Source organism: Drosophila melanogaster, chromosome 3R (genome assembly GCF_000001215.4).
Source record: "Drosophila melanogaster chromosome 3R".
NCBI classification, from domain to species: domain Eukaryota; kingdom Metazoa; phylum Arthropoda; class Insecta; order Diptera; family Drosophilidae; genus Drosophila; species Drosophila melanogaster.
Window position 1 is genome coordinate 10,059,599 of NT_033777.3, and position 18,268 is coordinate 10,077,866.

An 18,268-nucleotide genomic window follows, 5' to 3' on the forward strand; every position below is an offset into this window, starting at 1 on the left:
TTTCTAATTTTATTGCTTCCATTGGTCTGCGTACAAATGAACTCAAAATCGCCAAGAACACAACAGGTGTGCGTTCTTGCTGGCCATCTTATCTGGGCCAAAATTAGTAGACCGTGCACCTAAATAAGTTCAAATGTACTGACTGACGAAATATGGCTGCCAACTATAGCTCCTTTGAACGCATACATATGAGTCATATAGGGTTTTGGGGAACCTGAAAGGCAATCATGTTGGCTCTTGGACGAGATTAGCACCGTTTCAATCTTGGCCACTCGAATTGATTCATTAGAATATTTTAATCTAACTAAAATAGATTTCACCACTGTTGATTCCCTTAAGGTGTTTTGCTGGCATCGATACTGATCCAAAAATTCATAAGAAATCTTTTAGAATGGGTTTCTTCCATTTAATTTTCATGTACCATGTTTTTCATTCAACTCATAAATTATGCACCAAATAGTTAGGTAGACTTGTTTCTAGGATTCCTCTAAGTGCGATTAATACGCCATATAATCACAAAAATCAAACGTAATTTTGGTGCAAACGTTCAAAGCCCAAAAACGATTAGATTAATGGCAAGTGCAGGAGTACCAGCTTGATAACTTTTGGTATAAATACTGCTGCGATTGGTTAATACGGAATACAATACCATTAGAACTTGCAAAGCAAACAAACCAGCTACCAAAACCCCGAGAAAAATGTCCAGCTTCAAGAAGTTATCCCTGTGCCTAGTGCTTTCTATCATGTGGACCTCGGTTGCAGACAGCACGCCAATTAGACAATGTGAGTCCAGTTAAAGAAACCACTTAATATCATTAACTAATTTCTGGTAAATAAATATTCCAGGTGCCGACAGCAACTATCCTCAGCCACTGATGGTGCAAATCGACGATTGTGACGCATTGCCCTGCGATTTGTGGAAGGGAACCGAGGCCAAAATCGACATCCAATTTGTTGCCAGTAAGTAAAATGCCATGGTGCATAGTTCAGATCTATAAATCGGAATATTATTTTGATACTATTTTAATTTCTACTACAATATTTTAATAATATTTTTGTTCTCCCTTCCATTAGCTCGCAATACCATGAAGAAGCTATCAGCCGAAGTGCATCTGACCTCGCTGGGAGTGACCATACCCTATGACCTAGAAGCCTCCCGTGGCAATGTGTGCAGCAATCTGCTCCATGGCGCCTACTGTCCCCTGGATGCTGGCGAGGATGTGACCTACCAGCTGCTCCTGCCAGTCACCACCAACCAGCCGGAGGTGCCCACGCGCCTAGAAGTTCGTCTGCTGGACTCCGATGACGAGAATCGAGTGGTGTCCTGTTTCCTGGCCGACACTCGGGTCAAGAAGCCCAGATCGGCAGTTTAGATGAAGATGACTTATAGATTAGGCCGCAAGACATTGTATCAATGTTTTTGGCACTGGACATCGAGTGATGCCAATTAATACCGCATAAGCAGTTGGCACTTAAGCCCGACAAACACTATTAGCAGTTATGAATAAATAATTAGGGGAAAATATTATAAATAATCGAAATGAACGGCTAAGATAATTACCCGGGCACATTTGGGCGTGCGGATGTGTAGATGTGTGGGAGCTTCGACTTGTGGGACAGACTACGACGTCGGATTAGCCGGGCGCGGCTCACCACCCTTGAGGGCGCCATGAATCGGCTTAATTAAATGACGCAGAAAATTACGCAGCTCCGGTGTGGGAAGATCCTAAGGGTGGGTGGATTGTTGGTGGTGGCGGGGGTGGCAGGTGGTCGGAGTGGGAGTGGCTGCGGTTTCGAAGGCTCCATTCACAAGACTTTAAATTTTCCAGAACTCCAGTTAGCCTCCATTTACACGCACAGCCCCTATGGCTTCCTTCCGGCGCTCAAAGCTAATTGGCTTTTCAACACTTTGGAGCTTCCTGCCGCTGATGGCGTCTAATGAACAAGCCCTGATGGGAGCACATATCCGACGGTTAGCTAATTGAGACGTTGACTAGGTGGTGACATATGGCTGAGAACTGCAAATTTGTGGCCAAACACTGGATCTAAGGTCAGGTAGTGCCTTAAACATCATTTAACTGATCTACATTGATTCAATTCAACTGCTGGACTTTCCGGTTGAGGTACTGGAGATGGTCTTGACCAATTTGGACATACGCAGTCATCAAATGATAAGCGATATGTCCGAAAAATTGAAACAGATTAATAATGCGCCGGTACAGGAGGTATGAGGATGACAATCGGGAACGTCCTAAGGTTCACTCTGCAGATCCTGCGCTTAACATGCACTTATTTCGATGACGAGTATTCTGAGTCGGACTTTGCTCTCTGCCTGCTGGTTTACTTCGATTATAAACATTTCCAGTATGATCTCAAAGATACTCTGAGCTATTGAGGAGTTGAGGAGGGGAATGCAACCATCCAAGTAACTTGGAAGTCCAACCTACAATACACCTACAATATTCAACCAAACACGGTAGCTAAATCCGCTCCTCGGATTTTGCTTAAATTTATAGTGGATGGTCCACCGTTATTAATTAATTTTATAAACGATTTCATCACCCGAAACGAAGATCCTAACACACTCTATCACTTGCTCCCAAAAACGAACTTTACCATTCTAATTGAGGGAGAGTCTTTTCAAGGAATTCAATTTGTCTATTTCAAACATCTGAACATTGACGTTCTGAAATTGAGTGATCTATCATACAGGTGATAAACGGACATGGAGCCACGGCAATTTTAATACTCTTTATAAGAAATTCCGTCAAATAACTAGGTTCATTAAAACTTAAACATATACTATTATATAACTTGACGAACTTGACTAATTTATACCTTAATCACTGTGAACTATATACACACGTTTTTAGGTGCAGATGTACTGGGAATTGGCCATCCAAAGCGATTCAATGATGATAACAATTAGCCAAATTATTCGAAATTAAACCAAAGCACTGTTTAACATTTTGTTGCCCAGTCATGATGTGGAAGAGCTATGAAAGGATCCCAAGTTTGTTGCGAAATGAACTTCCGACGGTTCGGTTGGATTTCGGCTTTCGTTTTGATTCGACTGGCCATCGAAGTGGTCGGTTCCTACTACATGGAATACAGCACGAGTCCAAAGGTGATGATTTGATTGATAATTTTTGATTAATAAATCTATCTGTCTGTCCATAATACAATGTATAGAAAGCAGTAGTAGCTATAAAACAAATACATGTTTTCGGCGAGTCGAACTACATGAAGGCCAAAATATATATCCACGAAGATCGATCCCACTTCGATTTACATGTCCAGTTGGTCCATGAGTTGGGAAGTAACCACCTCATCATGAATATAAAGGTGCGCGTAAAACCGGAAGGAAGCAATGCCTTTGTGCAACTGTTCGAATTGCGGCGCATCAATTTTTGCGAATTTCTCAGCGAATACAACACGAATCCAATGATGGAGATGATGTTCAAAAAGAACGTCAAATTGAACGATATTATTGTGTGCCCAGTTCGAGTAGGAAACTACTCGCTTCTAAATTCCGACATAGCCGAAAATATCCATGCAGATGGAGTCCAGAATGGCACCTACAGGTTCTTCGCCGAAATTGTCGAGGAAATCGGAGAGATTGCGAAAGTGTTCGCACTCCAAGTCACTTCAGAGGTTTATATTGTAGACAAGGAACTGGACTGTAAAGTTCGAGGAAAAGCTTTAGAATGTTTGGACAATGATGCCTAAAACGTTGCAATCTTTAAACATTCTGTATAAAAGTAGAAAAAAAATTAAAATACAATATAATCAAGTATTGCGTAAATGTTTTTCATTTGTTAAAACAATTGGGCAAAACCCATCTTGAATATTGAATATTTAGCCAAAAATCGTTTCCCTAATTTTATGTAAATAATATAATAGGTATTTTGATCAAAACATTGAAAATACTGGCCCAAATATGGAATGTCACACCTCGCTGTGTTTGTTTTTTCAATTATAATCGATTTGCAGTCGAATTGGGGAATTCTACATTTTTGCATTTTTTTGCAAATTTTGATGAAAATTGATGAAATCTACAAAAAATGCGAAATTTGACCAAAAAATCCGTCAAAAAATGATAGGGATGGTTATTGTATTGCTAATTAGGAGTAAAAAACTGTTATTACTTTGGCGGTGTGAACACTTTTAGTCAAGTTATACCCGAAAAATCCATCTTGAATATTGAATATTTTTCCTAAAATTGATCTTGATCTGATCTTGATTTCTATTACAGTTAATCGATGTTTTAAAAAGTGCGGCATTCTTGGGTTAATTTATCAGATTGTTTGAGAATGGGTCAATTTATTAATAAATGGCATTAATTGAAAATGGTTAATGGGACATGACCATTTGATGATTGCCAGCAGACGATTTTTGTCATTGCGGCATGAAATTCGTTCGGCTTTCGATATTTTTTCCGCTATTTTACATAGTAAATGGCAATGGAACTGACCATAAATCCTTGTGGGATGACGACGAGGACAATGAAGTTCAGGTATTAAGTGGTACACCTTTACTTACGATCTATAGCTACAACGCTTTCTAGAAACCGATACTTCGTATTCATCATATCAACATCTTTGGGGACTCTCGCTTTATGAAGGCTTTATCATACATCGATGAGACTCGCTTGAAGTTCACTATATTCATATCGCTTCGTGAAGAACTGGGTAGCAATTTCCTGACATTCAACATAAAGATTCGAGTGAGACCGACGGGCAGAACGAATTTCGTAACGCTGCTCCAAATGCGGGATCTGGATCTGTGTGGCTTCTTCACGGAGTTCAGAAAAAACCCCATGATGAAGTACTTTCTGCAATCGGAGATGCAACTAAGCGACATTATTGTCTGTCCAGTGCGTGTGGGAAACTACTCAGTGAAGAATGTGAGTGTCAAGGACATCTATCCTCAGGTTCTACAGAACGGGATCTACAAGTTCTTTGTGGAGGTAATTGAGGCAACAGCGGAAAAAGTCTTTGCCCTGCAGGTTACCACCGAGGTCCGAATACCAACTGCCGCAGAATAAATATTTGCCAACAAAGGATATGTAATTACAGGATGTGTGTATGTCTATTCCGTTCGGCTCACCCCCCGTCTGCAATGTAAGCGGATTGCTGTCGCCTCGCCCTCATTTTTCCGCATTTTCCGACACATTTCCTCCACCTCCGCCGTTTTTTTTTTCCATTGTGCGTCATGAGCTGCGGAGCAGGAAGCATATTGAAAATCGCTTAAAGCACCGTCCAAGTGCATGGCCGATTATGGTGATTATCCCCGAACTAAAGAGACTTGCGTGCGGGCTCTTCTTGGGGGGGTTTCTTTGGATTTCCCGCGGGATCCTTGCGGTTTTCGCCGAAGCCATATGCGCAATTTAGTTATAATTAATAGAAAAACAATATGTTCAATAGGCAATCAATGACAATGTGCATTAATGTTACTTTGCCATAACTTTTGGTTAAAAACACTGAAATCGTGTGCCACTAAACCCTTTCCATCATAAACGTGTTAAAAACCGATGGTAATATGATATTTTAATGGAGCTTGAAATATCCGTGCCTCCGTTAATTAAAATCCGTCATGCGGTTTTCATCGGGTATTATTTTCCATGGACTTATTTCTTTATCAGGAAAGGGGTGGCCTGACAAGGGTCACACCCTCCGATGGGCAATGCCTTTCTTAACGCACAATCAAATCACTTTGCGAATTCAATTTGGCAAAAATAATGTGAATATAGCTATCTTCTATACGGCTAGGGCAAATGGAAATCAAAATTTCAATCACGCCAGGCGACGCAGGGAAAATTCCAGCAAGTAGCAAGTAAGTTGGGGAAAATTTAAGGGGCCGGCATTCACGTGAAGTGCCAATGCCTGATATCGAGTGTCGCACTTATTTGTGACCTTTGCAAATTCAATTTGTCGCCTTTTTATCTATAAACATTTTCTATTAGCTTTCAATTTTTTTATTTTATTATTTTATTTATTTTTTTTTTTGAGGGAAGGTTTTCGATTTGGTTTTGGCAACTGGGTGAGGTCAATAGCACACACAGTTTATTCAAAAGAAACTGGCATTTGACGTGGAAATTCTTGAGCTAATCCGATGGGACCGGACATCTTAGCTTTTGTCTAGGCCAGTTTTTACGTAGATGAATCAATCGAAATCCATGGATTTTTAGTCCATGGCAAACTTCATTTCCAGAAAGAAACATTAAAAAATAAAACCTGCGCCCATTTTCTGGCAATTAAAAAGGCGTTGAGTTGGGCAATTAAACACACGAACCTGCCTCAAAATAATTCACTTAAATAACGCAATGTTGCGTAATTCAGTTTCACAGTTTTGTAATTAAAAGCATTTGCATAAGAATCGCATCGAGCGACGGGCCTCGGGCATACTTTCATGCCACTCTAATTAAAGGCTGCCCTCGGTGCAGGACTCCTTTTACTGGCCAGGACTTTGGTTCTCGGCCTCGTCTTCCCCTAGAGGTCATCAACGTCTCCGACAAGGCGGCTCAAGTCCCAATTTCCCCCTTCTTTGGCAACCCGGAAAATGTGCAGTTGCATGGTTTGTCAATAGCGTTTTGTCCTTTGCGTTGCCAGCAGGAAGTCCTTAATGTTTTTCCAGAGTGCCTTTCAATCGGTGTATAGAAAATTTAGTTGTTTGGCCTGCGTTCTTTGTCAAGTAATGTTTTTATTCTTTTACGCTTTAACAACGTCAAACACGGCGAAAGTTTGTTACCAAAGATTGTATATATGTATGTTCTCTCAATTTGAATATGGGAATGGCTAACTAAACTTAGTTTAACATAAAAACCGCTAGCATTAAGAGGAGCGAAGTGGAAGCCCACGTAGGGCTTAATCTATGATTTACTAGATAAAGAGCTCGGTAATAATTATTATTGAATTTAATGAGGCGCACATATTTCAACAAGTGCCTCGGCTGTCAAATACCCATACCCATAATATTATTAATATACAAGTAAAGAGTATAATCATATCATATCCGCTGTAAAGCAAAACTAACCTGAAACTAACTGAACTAATATAAACTAATATTATTAATATACAAGTAAAGAGTATAATCATTATATCCGCTTTAAAGCAAAACTAACCTGAACATATTTTATTCAATTCAATAGACTGTTATCTTTTGGCCAACAATGAAGTTTAAAACCAATCCGATCGGTGTGTGCTCGTGTGTGGCTATCATACTATTGTTCTGCTATTCAATTTAAAATTTAAGTGTAAATATCAAGTGTACGTGCTATGAGAAGTCCTTTTGCGAACTAAAGCGTTGCGAATTAAAGGTCCTGGGTCGCGGCATCGTTGGTCTTTTTTTGCATGCCCAGGCTCATCAGCTGCCCATTAACAGTTCGACGGTTTGTACAATTATTACAATAATACCCTAGCAGAGGGTATACTGATATTATATTTATTAAAAAATAACAGGAAATAATATTTAATTAGTGCAAGTGTTAGTAAACTTCTGCTTTACAGAGTGAGCATTCGTTGTTCTTTTTTATATTGTAATTTATAAAATTTGTTTTTTTTTTTCAGTGCATTCTATCGCTATACCGAAGGTTCAATGGATACAGGCCGTTCCTTTACAATATGACCGTTGATATTTGCAGTTTTTTCAAAAATCGAAAACGCTATCCATTTGTCGATTTAGTATACGACGCTATAAAGAACTTTAGCAACGTAAATCACTCCTGCCCACACAATGTTTGTAGTATATCCCTAACTTTATAAAACTTCTATGCACTAATTGCTTTTTAATTTTGTATGATTTCCAGCATGACATAATTGTGAACCGAATGGTACTAAATGACAATATGATCGTTAAGGTACCTTTTCCGAGTGGTTTTTACAAACTAATGTTTATCTTAAAAACAGATGGCATTTGGCGGGGCGAAGTTGAAGTTTACGTTGAGGTTAATTTGGGATATGATCGTTAAAAATACAAATTAAAAATTAAATTAAAAATACCAATACATATTAGTTATTAATGTTATGCAGATATGTTTATTTTTTTATTATAGGTCACTGATCGTCATGAGGCGCGCACATACTATCTGAATGCAACCACTAAAGCATGTGCCTCGACTATCAAGTACCCATTACACATATAACTAATTTAACAATAAATATAAAATTTTAATTTCTTATATAGTATTCAACGAATCTATTAGGTATACCTTTTACATCTACCAGTAATCACGATAGATTCATTAAAGCGTGACAAACCTAAACACTCTGGATTCAATTCAATGAGCTGTTTACTGTTGGCCAACAATGAGGCTAGAAACAAATGGAATCCGACTGTGGTCATATGTGGTCATTAATTTGCTACTCAGTGATTCAAACGCTTTATTCAAGTTTAAAAATGTTAAGTGCACATGCTACGAAAAGTCCTTTTGCGAACTTAAACGTTGTGAACTGAAGGTCCTGGGACGCGGCATTGTGGGCTTAAATCTACATGCCCAGGTTTATAAGCTGCCCATTAAATCTACGACTGTATGTATCGGAATTGACTCATTCCAATTATGTATTTACTTATAACTATCATTTTTAGTGCGTACTAACCCTGTTCCGAAGATTCAGTGGCTACAGGCCGTTCCTCTTTAATGTCACCGTAGATGTTTGCCATTTTCTTAAACACCGAAAACGCTATCCGTTTGCCGACTTAGTTTACGATGGAATAAAAAGCTTTAGCAATTTAAATCATACCTGCCCCTTCAATGTTGGTAGTATAACCAAAACCTAATTAAATATTTCCGCATAAATGATTTTATTTACAGCATGACATAATTGTAAACCAAATGGTTCTGAATGATGACATGATATCTAAAGCTCCTGTCCCAAATGGTTTTTATAAACTCAGGTTCATCGTGAAAACAGATGGCGTTTGGAGGGGCGAAGTTGAAGTCCATGCTGAGGTTAATCTGGGCATCGATCGCTGAGGAACTAGATTTATCCGTTTTAGCATTATCTGCTAAGTGAGTAGATAAGATCTATTTATTTACGTTTGTTATTCGCATTCAATGAAGCTGAAACTGATTCTACACTTAAAAAAAAATACATAAGAAAAAAGTTGTAATAAATATCATAAATCTAGAATATCTTCCTATCTGCCTCTAGAAATATCTTCCAAAAATATAATCTCTAAATCTTTTATCTAACTCCACTGAAGATTTTAATAAGACTCTTAAAATAATTCTTACTCTCAGTCCATTTTATGGTTGTTGTTTTATTTTCCAGTGCACATATCAACAAATCACAAATCCATGTTCAAAAATCATATGAGGCTAATTAAGAGCCCATTACCCAACCCTCGCTGAGTAAACAGACACCGTCGACCGCAAGTCAACCAACCAACCAAACTCGTGAATCAACCCTCTTCAGAGTGACGGCTACGAGGGGATGGGCTGGGTGTTTTTACACAGCAATTTCGAGGGGGGAGTGAAGAAGGGGGTGCTCCGAATTGTTACGTGTGTAATCCGACACTTGGACGAGCCGACAACCACCTGGGCAATTAGACCGTGAAAATCTCCATGCAAATGAGTGCTAACTGCTTGGCGCTCTCGTTAAGAACATTTCCTTGGACGAGTGTCAGGAGCAGGCGAATGGATGGATTCACAAAGGCCATGGAGCTATGCTAATGAGCTGCCGCTGCCCCCCAAGAAGCTGACAATTAGCCGGGGGCGAGGAAAAGCCGCAAACTGAAACTTGTTGACCTCGTTGCCACAACAGATCTTGGCCAGGCTCAAAACTTAATAAGCCATCTACAATAAGCCATCTACATTTTTTTTTCACAGTTTTTAACCTTCTTTATGGGGCTGGGAAGCCACTTGTTCGTTCGGTTGTGCGACGGAGTATAAAAGTTCGTAATTTAATTTCAGTTTATTAGTCGGAATTGTTTTTGACTCTGCTGCAGCGCACGAGCCTGTTTTCCGATGGCGTCGCGACGCAACAATTTAATTAGATTTTTGTAGACCGTTTCTTTAATTAATTGCATTCAGCTGCAATTAAAGGCAGGTCTGGATATCGAAAGATAACTCGAGTGTCAGACTTTTACTATCGATTTGCCAGTATAAATCACGTTATGTTATAATTTTTATAAAATGGAATATTTATTAAAATTTATCTTAAGTCTCACTATTATATTATTTTAAAGACATTTACAATTTATATAGAAAACTAAAAGAACGTTCTTAGCATGCTGTATAAAATTTTACGTGTTTGAAGCCCTGGCTTAATTCCATTGATTTACCTAATTTTTTGGCCAAAAGCTGACGCCATTTTGAAAATTCACTTGAATCGCCAGAGGGGAGCTGCATTAAATTTTCAAAACCACAAAAAGAATCCTTTGGTTCTTAAAATGTCTGAACAACGCTGACCATGATGATGATGCCAGGGGGAGTAAAAGAACAGAACTCTGGCCGATGGAAGGTACATGGGTCTGGGAACAAAAGGTGCACTCACCTGTCAACGCCCCAAGCACAAACACCATTTACACCACTCCACACCCCACAGCTAGCCACCCACAAAAGTCATGTGGAATGGGTGGCTTAAACTCCAACGTAGTGCAATGAAATTCTTCATCTACAATTCAATGACATTCCATTCTGGGCTTTGGACGGGGCGTGGCAAGTTGCAGGACGCTGCCAATAAGCGTGCCCCCAGTGGAGCAACAGATGATACATTTATGCAGCGCCCCCTCGTGGGCCTGCATCAGGGGGCGTGGCTGCGCATGCGCCTACCGTGCGCGTGGGTGAATCGGGGGTGGGATGGTCGAGCTATGTCATCCGCCCGGCGAATCCCAGAGCAGGCCGCTCAGGATTCCGCCGCAAGGTGCGAGCGAGAGCCGTACATCCACATCCCGTTCAATAATGCGGGTGTCCAGTGGATGAGAGAGGGTGGTTGGGTGGCTGGGTGGTGGTTACTGCCTTTCATTGGCTTCGCATTCAAACCCAATTTCAGCTAGCAGCATTGCGACAGGTGACCGTCCGCCGTTCAGTTCTCTTTGAAGCCTGCCGCGGGTCAGTTGCGTGTCACGGAAAACCCTTAAGTTAACTGCATAGACCTTGGGCTAACCAAACAGTTTTCAGTGATTCCCGATTAAAGTTGAATATCTAACGAAATTTTTGAAATTGTGCAAAATACACATTGAATATTTGAAACAAGAGCAAGCCAACAAAAAATGATGTGAAGTGCTACACTTAAAAACACAATAAATACGACGATAGTTAAAAAATAAATTATCAAAGTGCATTAAGTAATCAAACATATCAAGTGTTAGATGAAGCAAAAGGTACATTTTTAGAATAGTTGATGTTTTATTAAAAATTTAATTTTATAATTAAATACCCATTTTATATATATATTTATATATATATATTGGATTTACTATTTATTTGAGAAACTTTATTTAAGTTAACTTCAAAGCCCAAAGCCCAATACTATAACACTTGACACTTTATTGTGCAAGAATAGGAGTGATTACTGACTTCAAATGAAATACCAGAAAGTTGACGTTACAACGCAATAGAAAAGGGGAGAAAAATGATGAACATGAATCCGCCGACGCACCCGCACCCGCACCATCACCCACATCCTCATCCACACCCACAACCGCAGTCCCATCTCCAGTCGGTGCAGCATCTTGGCCAGCATCAGCCACTGCCCGCCCTGCTCCAGGGCCACCCAGACACCACTCACTTCGTCGAGTGTCGGGCATTACCAGCAATCAACGAGACATTTCCGCAATTTGGCCAGCATCGTCCGGCTATTTCGCTGCTCTCCCCCTTGGATCTTTCATTGCGCGCCGCGGCCAGTGTAGTGCCAATTACTCCACCCTCAACGCCCTCGCCGCCTCGCAAGCGCCAGAGATTAATGTCCGAGGAGAATTACCTGTGGCGTCCGCACATGGCGAGTCCTGCAGCTCCAGCTCCAGTTGTTCCGTCGAGCCTGGCAATGCAGCCGGGCTACTTTCATCATCATCAGCAGCAGCAACATCAACTACCACACCAGCAACATCATCAGCCATATGCCACACGCAGCAGCTTGGAGGGCGCTTCCTTTAATAAAAGTCATTTTCACGGGACGAAAAATAACTTTGAGCAAATTCCGGCGGGTCAATCGAGCGTCAGCTCGCCCATCTACGTGGAAGATGAGACCATTGTGCTGACCGAGGACGAGGATGAAACAGTTGTCAGTTCCCATGACTACAATGAGTACGCCACGGACACGGAGGAAGTCAACGAGGGCGACGATGAGACGCAGCAGGTACAAGTCAGCGTTAATGGCGACGATGATGAGGAAGAGGTGTTTGTCGATGTCCTGGGCAGTGACGATGACGAGGATGAGGCGACGGACCTGGTGGCCACAAGATTGCAGGCCCAACTAATAGAGACCACGGCCCTGAAACGCAATGAACTTCTGTATGAGGATGAGGAGCTGCACAACCAGGCGGTAAATGGTTTGGCCAGACTCTTTGACCGGGATTTTCCAGAGCCAGATGTGGAGGTTTCCGGTTTGGCGGAACTCCAGAGCAACAGCGGGAAGACATACACGGATCTGAGTGGCGTGGCAACGGCGGAGATTAGGACTACCAGTTCCGACAACCTTCCACCGCCTCCTCCACCTCCTCCGCCTCCAGCGACTTCTACAATCCCTGCTACACCTCCACTTCCGCCTCCACCCATATCTCGACCCCACAAGGCGGAACGTAGGAGGTCGAAGCTACGAAAACACATGGCCATCGATGAGGAGACCATAAGTCCAGTTTCTGGCACCATCATTCGCAAATTGCGCGACGACGAGGAGCTGGTGGTGCGCAAAGGCGACATTGATCCGGCTTTTAACGTGGTCGAAATCACCGAGGAGGCCAAGGCCATCCTGGCCAGCATTGACAACAAGATTGGAGACTACATGTGCCAGCTCTGTCGCACTGTCTACGATGATGCCTTTATGTTGGCCCAGCACCGTTGTCCCCGCATCGTTCACATCGAGTACAAGTGCTCCGAGTGCGAAAAGGTTTGTGGTCCGAAGGAAGGATTCGCTTTCCAGGCAACTAAAACACTTTTTCCTTTGCAGGTCTTTAATTGCCCGGCCAACTTGGCCTCCCATCGCAGATGGCACAAGCCCAAAGCGGAGGCGGCTGGAGTTAATCCCGCCAAGAAACGAGTTGTGGAAACGGGCGATCTGGTACAGGAGGCGACTAGGAGCGGCGATGATGCCAGCGATGGCATTTATCCTTGCCATATATGCGGAAAGACTTTTCGACGGTGAGTTAGTAAGACTTTCGGAAAAAAACTATACAATTTAATTAGTTATTTGGTATTTAAAAAAGTTGAAATTTTAAATATTTTTAAGCAGTTAATTTGAAATGTTTATATTTATTTTCCACAAACAACAGTCAAGCTTACCTAAAGAAACACCAGGCCTCCCATCAGATGTTGGATAATCTCAAGAATCTGGATTTCTTCAAGTCCCAGCAGCAGCAGTTGACCATCAATGGCCACCAATTGGCCGATCATGTCCAGCTGCAGCATACAACTGGACAGGCGGTCACATCTGCCGCTCCCTATGCATCCTTGCCACGCCCACCGCCTGGCATGCCCATGTACCCGCCGCCAAGTGGTAAGAACTATCCGGGTGGACAACGCTTTCCGGGATTTCCCTTTCAGTCATTCGATCAGCGTCGATTCTACTCTCTTGGGGAATTTTACCTATCGCAGCACTTGGAACGATCCTCGGCCTTCCAATACGTGCAGGCCAATCACCTGAGGCAACTGTCCAATGTGGCCCAAACTTTGATGCCTCCTCTGCCCGTCAAATGACCCAATCCGAATACGAATGTCCTGCGGCCGGTGCCACGCATTGCGGCAACAGCGACGGCAACGGGACCTCCAGCGGCAGCAACAGCAACAAGGCAAGCGGCAACTGCCGCAGGAGTGTCCTCCGTTGGCCACGCCTTTAATTGGGTGGCTCCGTCGACCGCAGGTGCAACTGCAACGGGAAGTGCAACTGCAACTGCCACGGCGACGACTGCAGAGTCCGGCGGAAATGTTATCATGTGACTTAACAACTATTAGCAGCATTGAATCAACGATCTCTAGTTAAAGTTTAATAAATCAATCAAATTATAAGGACGTCTTTTATTCGGGCTGACAGCTAAAGAAATTTTATTTAAACACATTTCATTTTACCTAAACATTTTTATTACATATACATGTGAATAGTATTCTAAGGTCGAACTCTACTTCTGCTAAGGACATGGGATATTGCATGTGCCAGAAAGGTTTCTTTTCGAACACCTTGAAAAATTGAGGACTTGGGGCCTTGAAATAGTTATTAATAAATAAAATTAATAAATATAACTAGGATACCGTAGAATAGGTTACTCACCCTGTGCAAAAAGTAAGCTTTCAGATGGCATTTGGTGCAGTCGTTTTTGGATCTCAGATTCCGCCTCATTAAATATCTCCGGAAGAAGGCTGATTGTCTCGGTTTCTTCGCTGACATCCAGGCTTGGTTTTGGATAAATGGCATTGGTCATTAAAACAAGAGTTAAAGTATCCTGATCTTTGTGAAGATTAACCAAAGTATCATTCAAAAGCTGCAACTGCTCTCTTTTGTCAATACCCGATGGTATAAATTGCTCCACTATGAGTAGATATCCTTGTTTATATTTAGTAAGAACATTCAAAGACTTATCGACCATCAATTTTAGACTTGGGGCCTTTGAATTACCACTCAAATCTCCATTGGCCATCACACCCATTAAATAATCAAAACTACTAGAATTTAGGGACTCCAGCTCATCCCTTCGCTGAATCAAATCGAATATTATTCGATTAATTTTGCTCTCCTTAAGTTTTTGGTTTCTCCAATCCTTTAGCAGGTTGCGTCCATCGTTGGACTCGCAGAGCATCTCATCCACTGGATCATATTTGGTGTTGGGCACCAGACTGCTCAGCATCTGCCTGCCTCCACCGATGAGTACATTTAGAAATTTACCAGTTTCATCAGAGATCAACTGTTGGGCTATATCCTGGCAACCGGATTTTATGGAGTTCAGCGGCATGCTTTCATCGCATTCAAAGTTGCCATTGGCGTTTCCCAAAGCAGCTCCTGTGGGTCCAGTAATCCTTTGAGTGGTCACAAAACCAGTTCGCAGGCCAGCCAATTGTGCCTGTCGAAGAATGCTTATCGGGCCTTGCGTTGCATTAAATAACCTTCCGCAATCCTGCTGATTGTCTGGGACTTTATCCAAAGGAATTCCCAACCAAAGAGCTCGGGAAACACTGGCCACTTGACAGGGAAACTGCTGACTGCAACTGTTTTTCAAGCGAGCCAAGTGGGGAAACCGATCCCAAATAAAGTTGGTATTGCCGCGACTAGCATCGCTGGTTGGAAATCGAAAAGCAGCCCAGTCTCGTCCATCGATTCCCTGTATCACAAATATCCTCACGTTTTTTGGATAAGTCAAATCTTGTGGCCTTAGTGCCTCGTTCAGCTCATCAATGCCCTTATCGTACCAGATTTTCTGGGAGGTCGCCACCTTATCCTTCCAATAATCCACATCCGCCACGTTGGCCACATCGTTCTCCACCTCGTACCTGGTCATAAAGCCAATGCAGAGCAAAGTAACCATTACCGTTATCAAACATGTTCCAGCCACCAGGAACACCTGGGTTGATTTCAGCCGAATAATTTCGCAAATCTCCTTGGTCTGCTGTGTGGTTACCATTGCAAAGATGCGGCCAAAACTGATTCACAATCGCTCTCTTCTTCGGGCTTTATCAAAAAGAACATTATCTGCTATTTGTTGTTTGAGATAAGGTTTGGATTCGCCTTAGGAGAATTACAGCCCCAATCGTTGGCCGTTTTGTTGGGTTTAAGTGTAGCAATTAACCCACGTCATGAATTATAAATGCACTAATTGGCGTGTCAACTAATGCAAAAATGCAGTGAGAGAAATTAGGATCAAAAGATACAAAAACCATAAGGTGTTTATTGTATATGCAATAATAGTTACACTGTTTATAACTGTATTTTTGAAATCTCATTTTATTAGTCGAATTATACATTAAATATTAGCTTGATATATTTTGATTAAGTTATGATTGTTAATGGCATAACTCATGTTTTACACATATTTTCTCCGTATAAATGCAAACAATCAATTACTTATCATTTTTGCCAGTGCACAACATTGAGAATTCCGAGTTCAATTGCCGTTTTGAGGGGTCAAAAACGTCTCAGCTTTGGCCATTAACTATTTCTCACATTGGTGTGGGCCACAATTGATTTGTGAGTTGGTCTAAAGCAGCCCAAGTTGTCAGCAAAATGGAATGGATTGGCCTCTTGGCCCTGGTAAACGACAAATACTAATTGTCATTTGGCATTCAAATGACGTTTTCAATTTCCACCCCGTGCGACAAACTATTTCGCTTATGAATTCTCGCCCAATTAAATTGGCTAACACACGGTGCAGCAACGGTTTGTTCATTTGCCAGTTATGCGAATGCGAAATTGTTGCCTCAATTACCTGCCATTAGCCCGCATTTACGCCCCCTTAATACCATTCCATCCCAACCACGCCCACTCGGTCAGCCACGTCCGTCATTTCGTCGCTTTGAAGTTGCTTTGCATTGACATGTGGTCAGTTTTCCCCCAGCGAAACTGTCACAATTTCAATTCGAATCCCACTCAACTGACAAAGCCAAACGGTCGGATATCACTTTGATTATCGTTTCTGTCCCTTCATCTGTTTGTTTTTCCAACTTGTCTTGACTTGCGGAAATCGCTGACCAATTTCAATGACAATTTTTCAATCACGCTGTGATTTTGCCTGTCAAACAGCAGCACACGTTGCGTATGCGTAACATGAATAGGGGTGTGAGTTTTCATATCTGCTTGCATACCCCAAGCCAATGTTTACAGGTTAAATAGTTATTATAGCATTTACATAAGACAGGTACAAGCATATCATAGAAGTAAAACATTTCTAACTTTTATTTTTATGGTTTATTTTATATATATTGTTTAGATTAAATTAATTAAAACAATAATAAAACTACGCCGAAAAAAGTCCGTTATCAATCATATTTTTCTACGCCTTTCCATATCTCTCATCTCCTTTTAAAAGTAACGTCTTTGTTATTTTATTTCAACCAGAACCGAATACACGTCCATAGAAAACAGGATGGCAGCCCCCGAGTGAGCTTTTTGACGAGCGAGCTTTTGACAGCGCCCTCTGCTTATGAAATGTTGAAGCTTTCTGGATGCATGATACGGTTCTATGATAAAATTGAAAGGCAAAAATGAAATTGATTATAAGCACAATGGCATATTATTGAACTTAATTTTTGGATATTAAAAAGATATTTATATAGTTATATGTTTTATTAACACAAACCATAACTTCAAACGATAAGTGGCAAAAAGTAAATAGTATAAGCTTAGTTTATTTATTAGATCACTTCACAATCACTTACATAAATTGGGTTACTAACTAATGAGTTTATGAAATTATGGTGCTCATCAACAATCAGTCCGCAAAACTACGATAGGGAACAATTTAAAATGTATAAAATATGCCAACAGCTGGTGAAATCTGGTACGGCTCACAATGGATTAGACCCTGCCCGCTGGTCAAATCATTTATAGTGCAAATGGCATTTCGTATGCATCCGACAAGCGCCGCAGGATGCAATTAGCGGCGAGTGGCCATCAAGTTACCAGAGCCATTGGGGACAGGAAGACGTGGTGGCGAGGAGAGAAAGAGAGGAGACGGCAACCCAGGAACCCGATAACATGGCCAAGAACAGTGCTTTTGACTGGCAGCAGCGCCCAGGAAGTCGACGGGCGTGACGCATATGGGTCACTTGGCCTGGCCCACGTCAATGGCTTTGCAGGATGCCAAGCCAGCTGGTGATGGTGCTGCTGCGTCTTCTGCTGCATCACACCCACGCCCACGCCAATGACCACGCCCACGCCCGGAAAACTGGTTGTTTTCCCGACCCCAATGGAATTCATATGCAAGAGAGTGAAAGAGAGAGAGTGATAGAGAGTGAGAGAGAGGTAGAGACGAAGCATCTCTCCACAACCATGACCTTGCCCCCCAAATAGAAATTCTCATCATCGAGTGTTGTTTGCATTCCAACGGCGCCTGCCTAAAACATTTTCCGTGTTCGCTTTCCATATGGCAAGGAGCGCGGAATTTCCTTGACACATTTTCAGGGGAA

General features: G+C 41.8%; 7 protein-coding genes, 1 non-coding gene and 1 pseudogene across 9 annotated transcripts; 7 read left to right on the plus strand and 2 right to left on the minus strand.

Moving 5' to 3' along the window:
* Positions 1 to 653: 653 nt before the first annotated feature.
* Npc2c (Niemann-Pick type C-2c) lies at positions 654 to 1,538 on the plus strand. The gene is made up of 3 exons (NM_141719.2): positions 654 to 783; positions 847 to 960; positions 1,075 to 1,538. Exons 1-3 carry the CDS (start codon positions 699 to 701, stop codon positions 1,371 to 1,373), a joined length of 498 nt encoding a protein of 165 aa, NP_649976.1. The 5' UTR covers positions 654 to 698; the 3' UTR covers positions 1,374 to 1,538.
* asRNA:CR45205 (antisense RNA:CR45205) lies at positions 1,068 to 2,380 on the minus strand. The gene is made up of 2 exons (NR_125126.1): positions 1,562 to 2,380; positions 1,068 to 1,488 (listed from the first exon to the last, which is right to left on the minus strand).
* On the plus strand, positions 2,088 to 2,716 carry CR33629 (annotated as a pseudogene).
* A 309-nt stretch (positions 2,717 to 3,025) lies between these two features.
* Positions 3,026 to 3,729, plus strand: CG33630 (uncharacterized protein; the record flags this gene model as incomplete). The annotated part of the gene is made up of 2 exons (NM_001031995.1): positions 3,026 to 3,127; positions 3,193 to 3,729. 2 exons carry the CDS (start codon positions 3,026 to 3,028, stop codon positions 3,727 to 3,729), a joined length of 639 nt encoding a protein of 212 aa, NP_001027166.1.
* A 679-nt stretch (positions 3,730 to 4,408) lies between these two features.
* Positions 4,409 to 5,047, plus strand: CG33631 (uncharacterized protein; the record flags this gene model as incomplete). Its single annotated transcript, NM_001031996.1, has 2 exons — positions 4,409 to 4,516; positions 4,568 to 5,047. The coding sequence occupies 2 exons, from the start codon at positions 4,409 to 4,411 to the stop codon at positions 5,045 to 5,047; spliced, it is 588 nt and encodes a 195-aa protein (NP_001027167.1).
* Positions 5,048 to 7,171: 2,124 nt separating this feature from the next.
* On the plus strand, positions 7,172 to 7,969 carry CG33783 (uncharacterized protein; the record flags this gene model as incomplete). The annotated part of the gene is made up of 4 exons (NM_001031997.1): positions 7,172 to 7,200; positions 7,255 to 7,390; positions 7,569 to 7,736; positions 7,808 to 7,969. The coding sequence occupies 4 exons, from the start codon at positions 7,172 to 7,174 to the stop codon at positions 7,967 to 7,969; spliced, it is 495 nt and encodes a 164-aa protein (NP_001027168.1).
* A 337-nt stretch (positions 7,970 to 8,306) lies between these two features.
* On the plus strand, positions 8,307 to 8,974 carry CG33784 (uncharacterized protein; the record flags this gene model as incomplete). The annotated part of the gene is made up of 3 exons (NM_001031998.1): positions 8,307 to 8,528; positions 8,587 to 8,754; positions 8,813 to 8,974. 3 exons carry the CDS (start codon positions 8,307 to 8,309, stop codon positions 8,972 to 8,974), a joined length of 552 nt encoding a protein of 183 aa, NP_001027169.1.
* A 2,544-nt stretch (positions 8,975 to 11,518) lies between these two features.
* Positions 11,519 to 14,163, plus strand: nerfin-2 (nervous fingers 2). Of its 2 annotated transcripts, none has more exons than NM_079576.3 (3): positions 11,519 to 13,049; positions 13,110 to 13,300; positions 13,432 to 14,163. In NM_079576.3, the coding sequence occupies exons 1-3, from the start codon at positions 11,577 to 11,579 to the stop codon at positions 13,853 to 13,855; spliced, it is 2,088 nt and encodes a 695-aa protein (NP_524300.1). In that variant the 5' UTR covers positions 11,519 to 11,576; the 3' UTR covers positions 13,856 to 14,163. Both variants share the same exon structure in this region, with proteins under 2 accessions (NP_524300.1, NP_001262446.1).
* A 59-nt stretch (positions 14,164 to 14,222) lies between these two features.
* Alp13 (Alkaline phosphatase 13) lies at positions 14,223 to 15,775 on the minus strand. The gene is made up of 2 exons (NM_141721.2): positions 14,424 to 15,775; positions 14,223 to 14,356 (listed from the first exon to the last, which is right to left on the minus strand). The coding sequence occupies exons 1-2, from the start codon at positions 15,766 to 15,768 to the stop codon at positions 14,262 to 14,264; spliced, it is 1,440 nt and encodes a 479-aa protein (NP_649978.2). The 5' UTR covers positions 15,769 to 15,775; the 3' UTR covers positions 14,223 to 14,261.
* Positions 15,776 to 18,268: the final 2,493 nt, after the last annotated feature.

What these genes read in the sequence shown, in the direction of transcription:
- Npc2c (NM_141719.2), top strand. Translation starts at nt 699, where the DNA reads ATGTCCAGCTTCAAGAAGTTATCCCTGTGCCTAGTGCTTTCTATCATG. An exon ending in CAGCACGCCAATTAGACAAT is followed by an intron (nt 784 to 846) that starts GTGAGTCCAGTT and finishes TAAATATTCCAG; the next exon opens with GTGCCGACAGCAACTATCCT. An exon ending in CGACATCCAATTTGTTGCCA is followed by an intron (nt 961 to 1,074) that starts GTAAGTAAAATG and finishes CCCTTCCATTAG; the next exon opens with CTCGCAATACCATGAAGAAG.
- nerfin-2 (NM_079576.3), top strand. Translation starts at nt 11,577, where the DNA reads ATGATGAACATGAATCCGCCGACGCACCCGCACCCGCACCATCACCCA. An exon ending in AGTGCTCCGAGTGCGAAAAG is followed by an intron (nt 13,050 to 13,109) that starts GTTTGTGGTCCG and finishes TTTCCTTTGCAG; the next exon opens with GTCTTTAATTGCCCGGCCAA. An exon ending in TGCGGAAAGACTTTTCGACG is followed by an intron (nt 13,301 to 13,431) that starts GTGAGTTAGTAA and finishes CACAAACAACAG; the next exon opens with TCAAGCTTACCTAAAGAAAC.
- Alp13 (NM_141721.2), bottom strand. Translation starts at nt 15,768, where the DNA reads ATGGTAACCACACAGCAGACCAAGGAGATTTGCGAAATTATTCGGCTG. An exon ending in AAGCTTACTTTTTGCACAGG is followed by an intron (nt 14,357 to 14,423) that starts GTGAGTAACCTA and finishes AACTATTTCAAG; the next exon opens with GCCCCAAGTCCTCAATTTTT.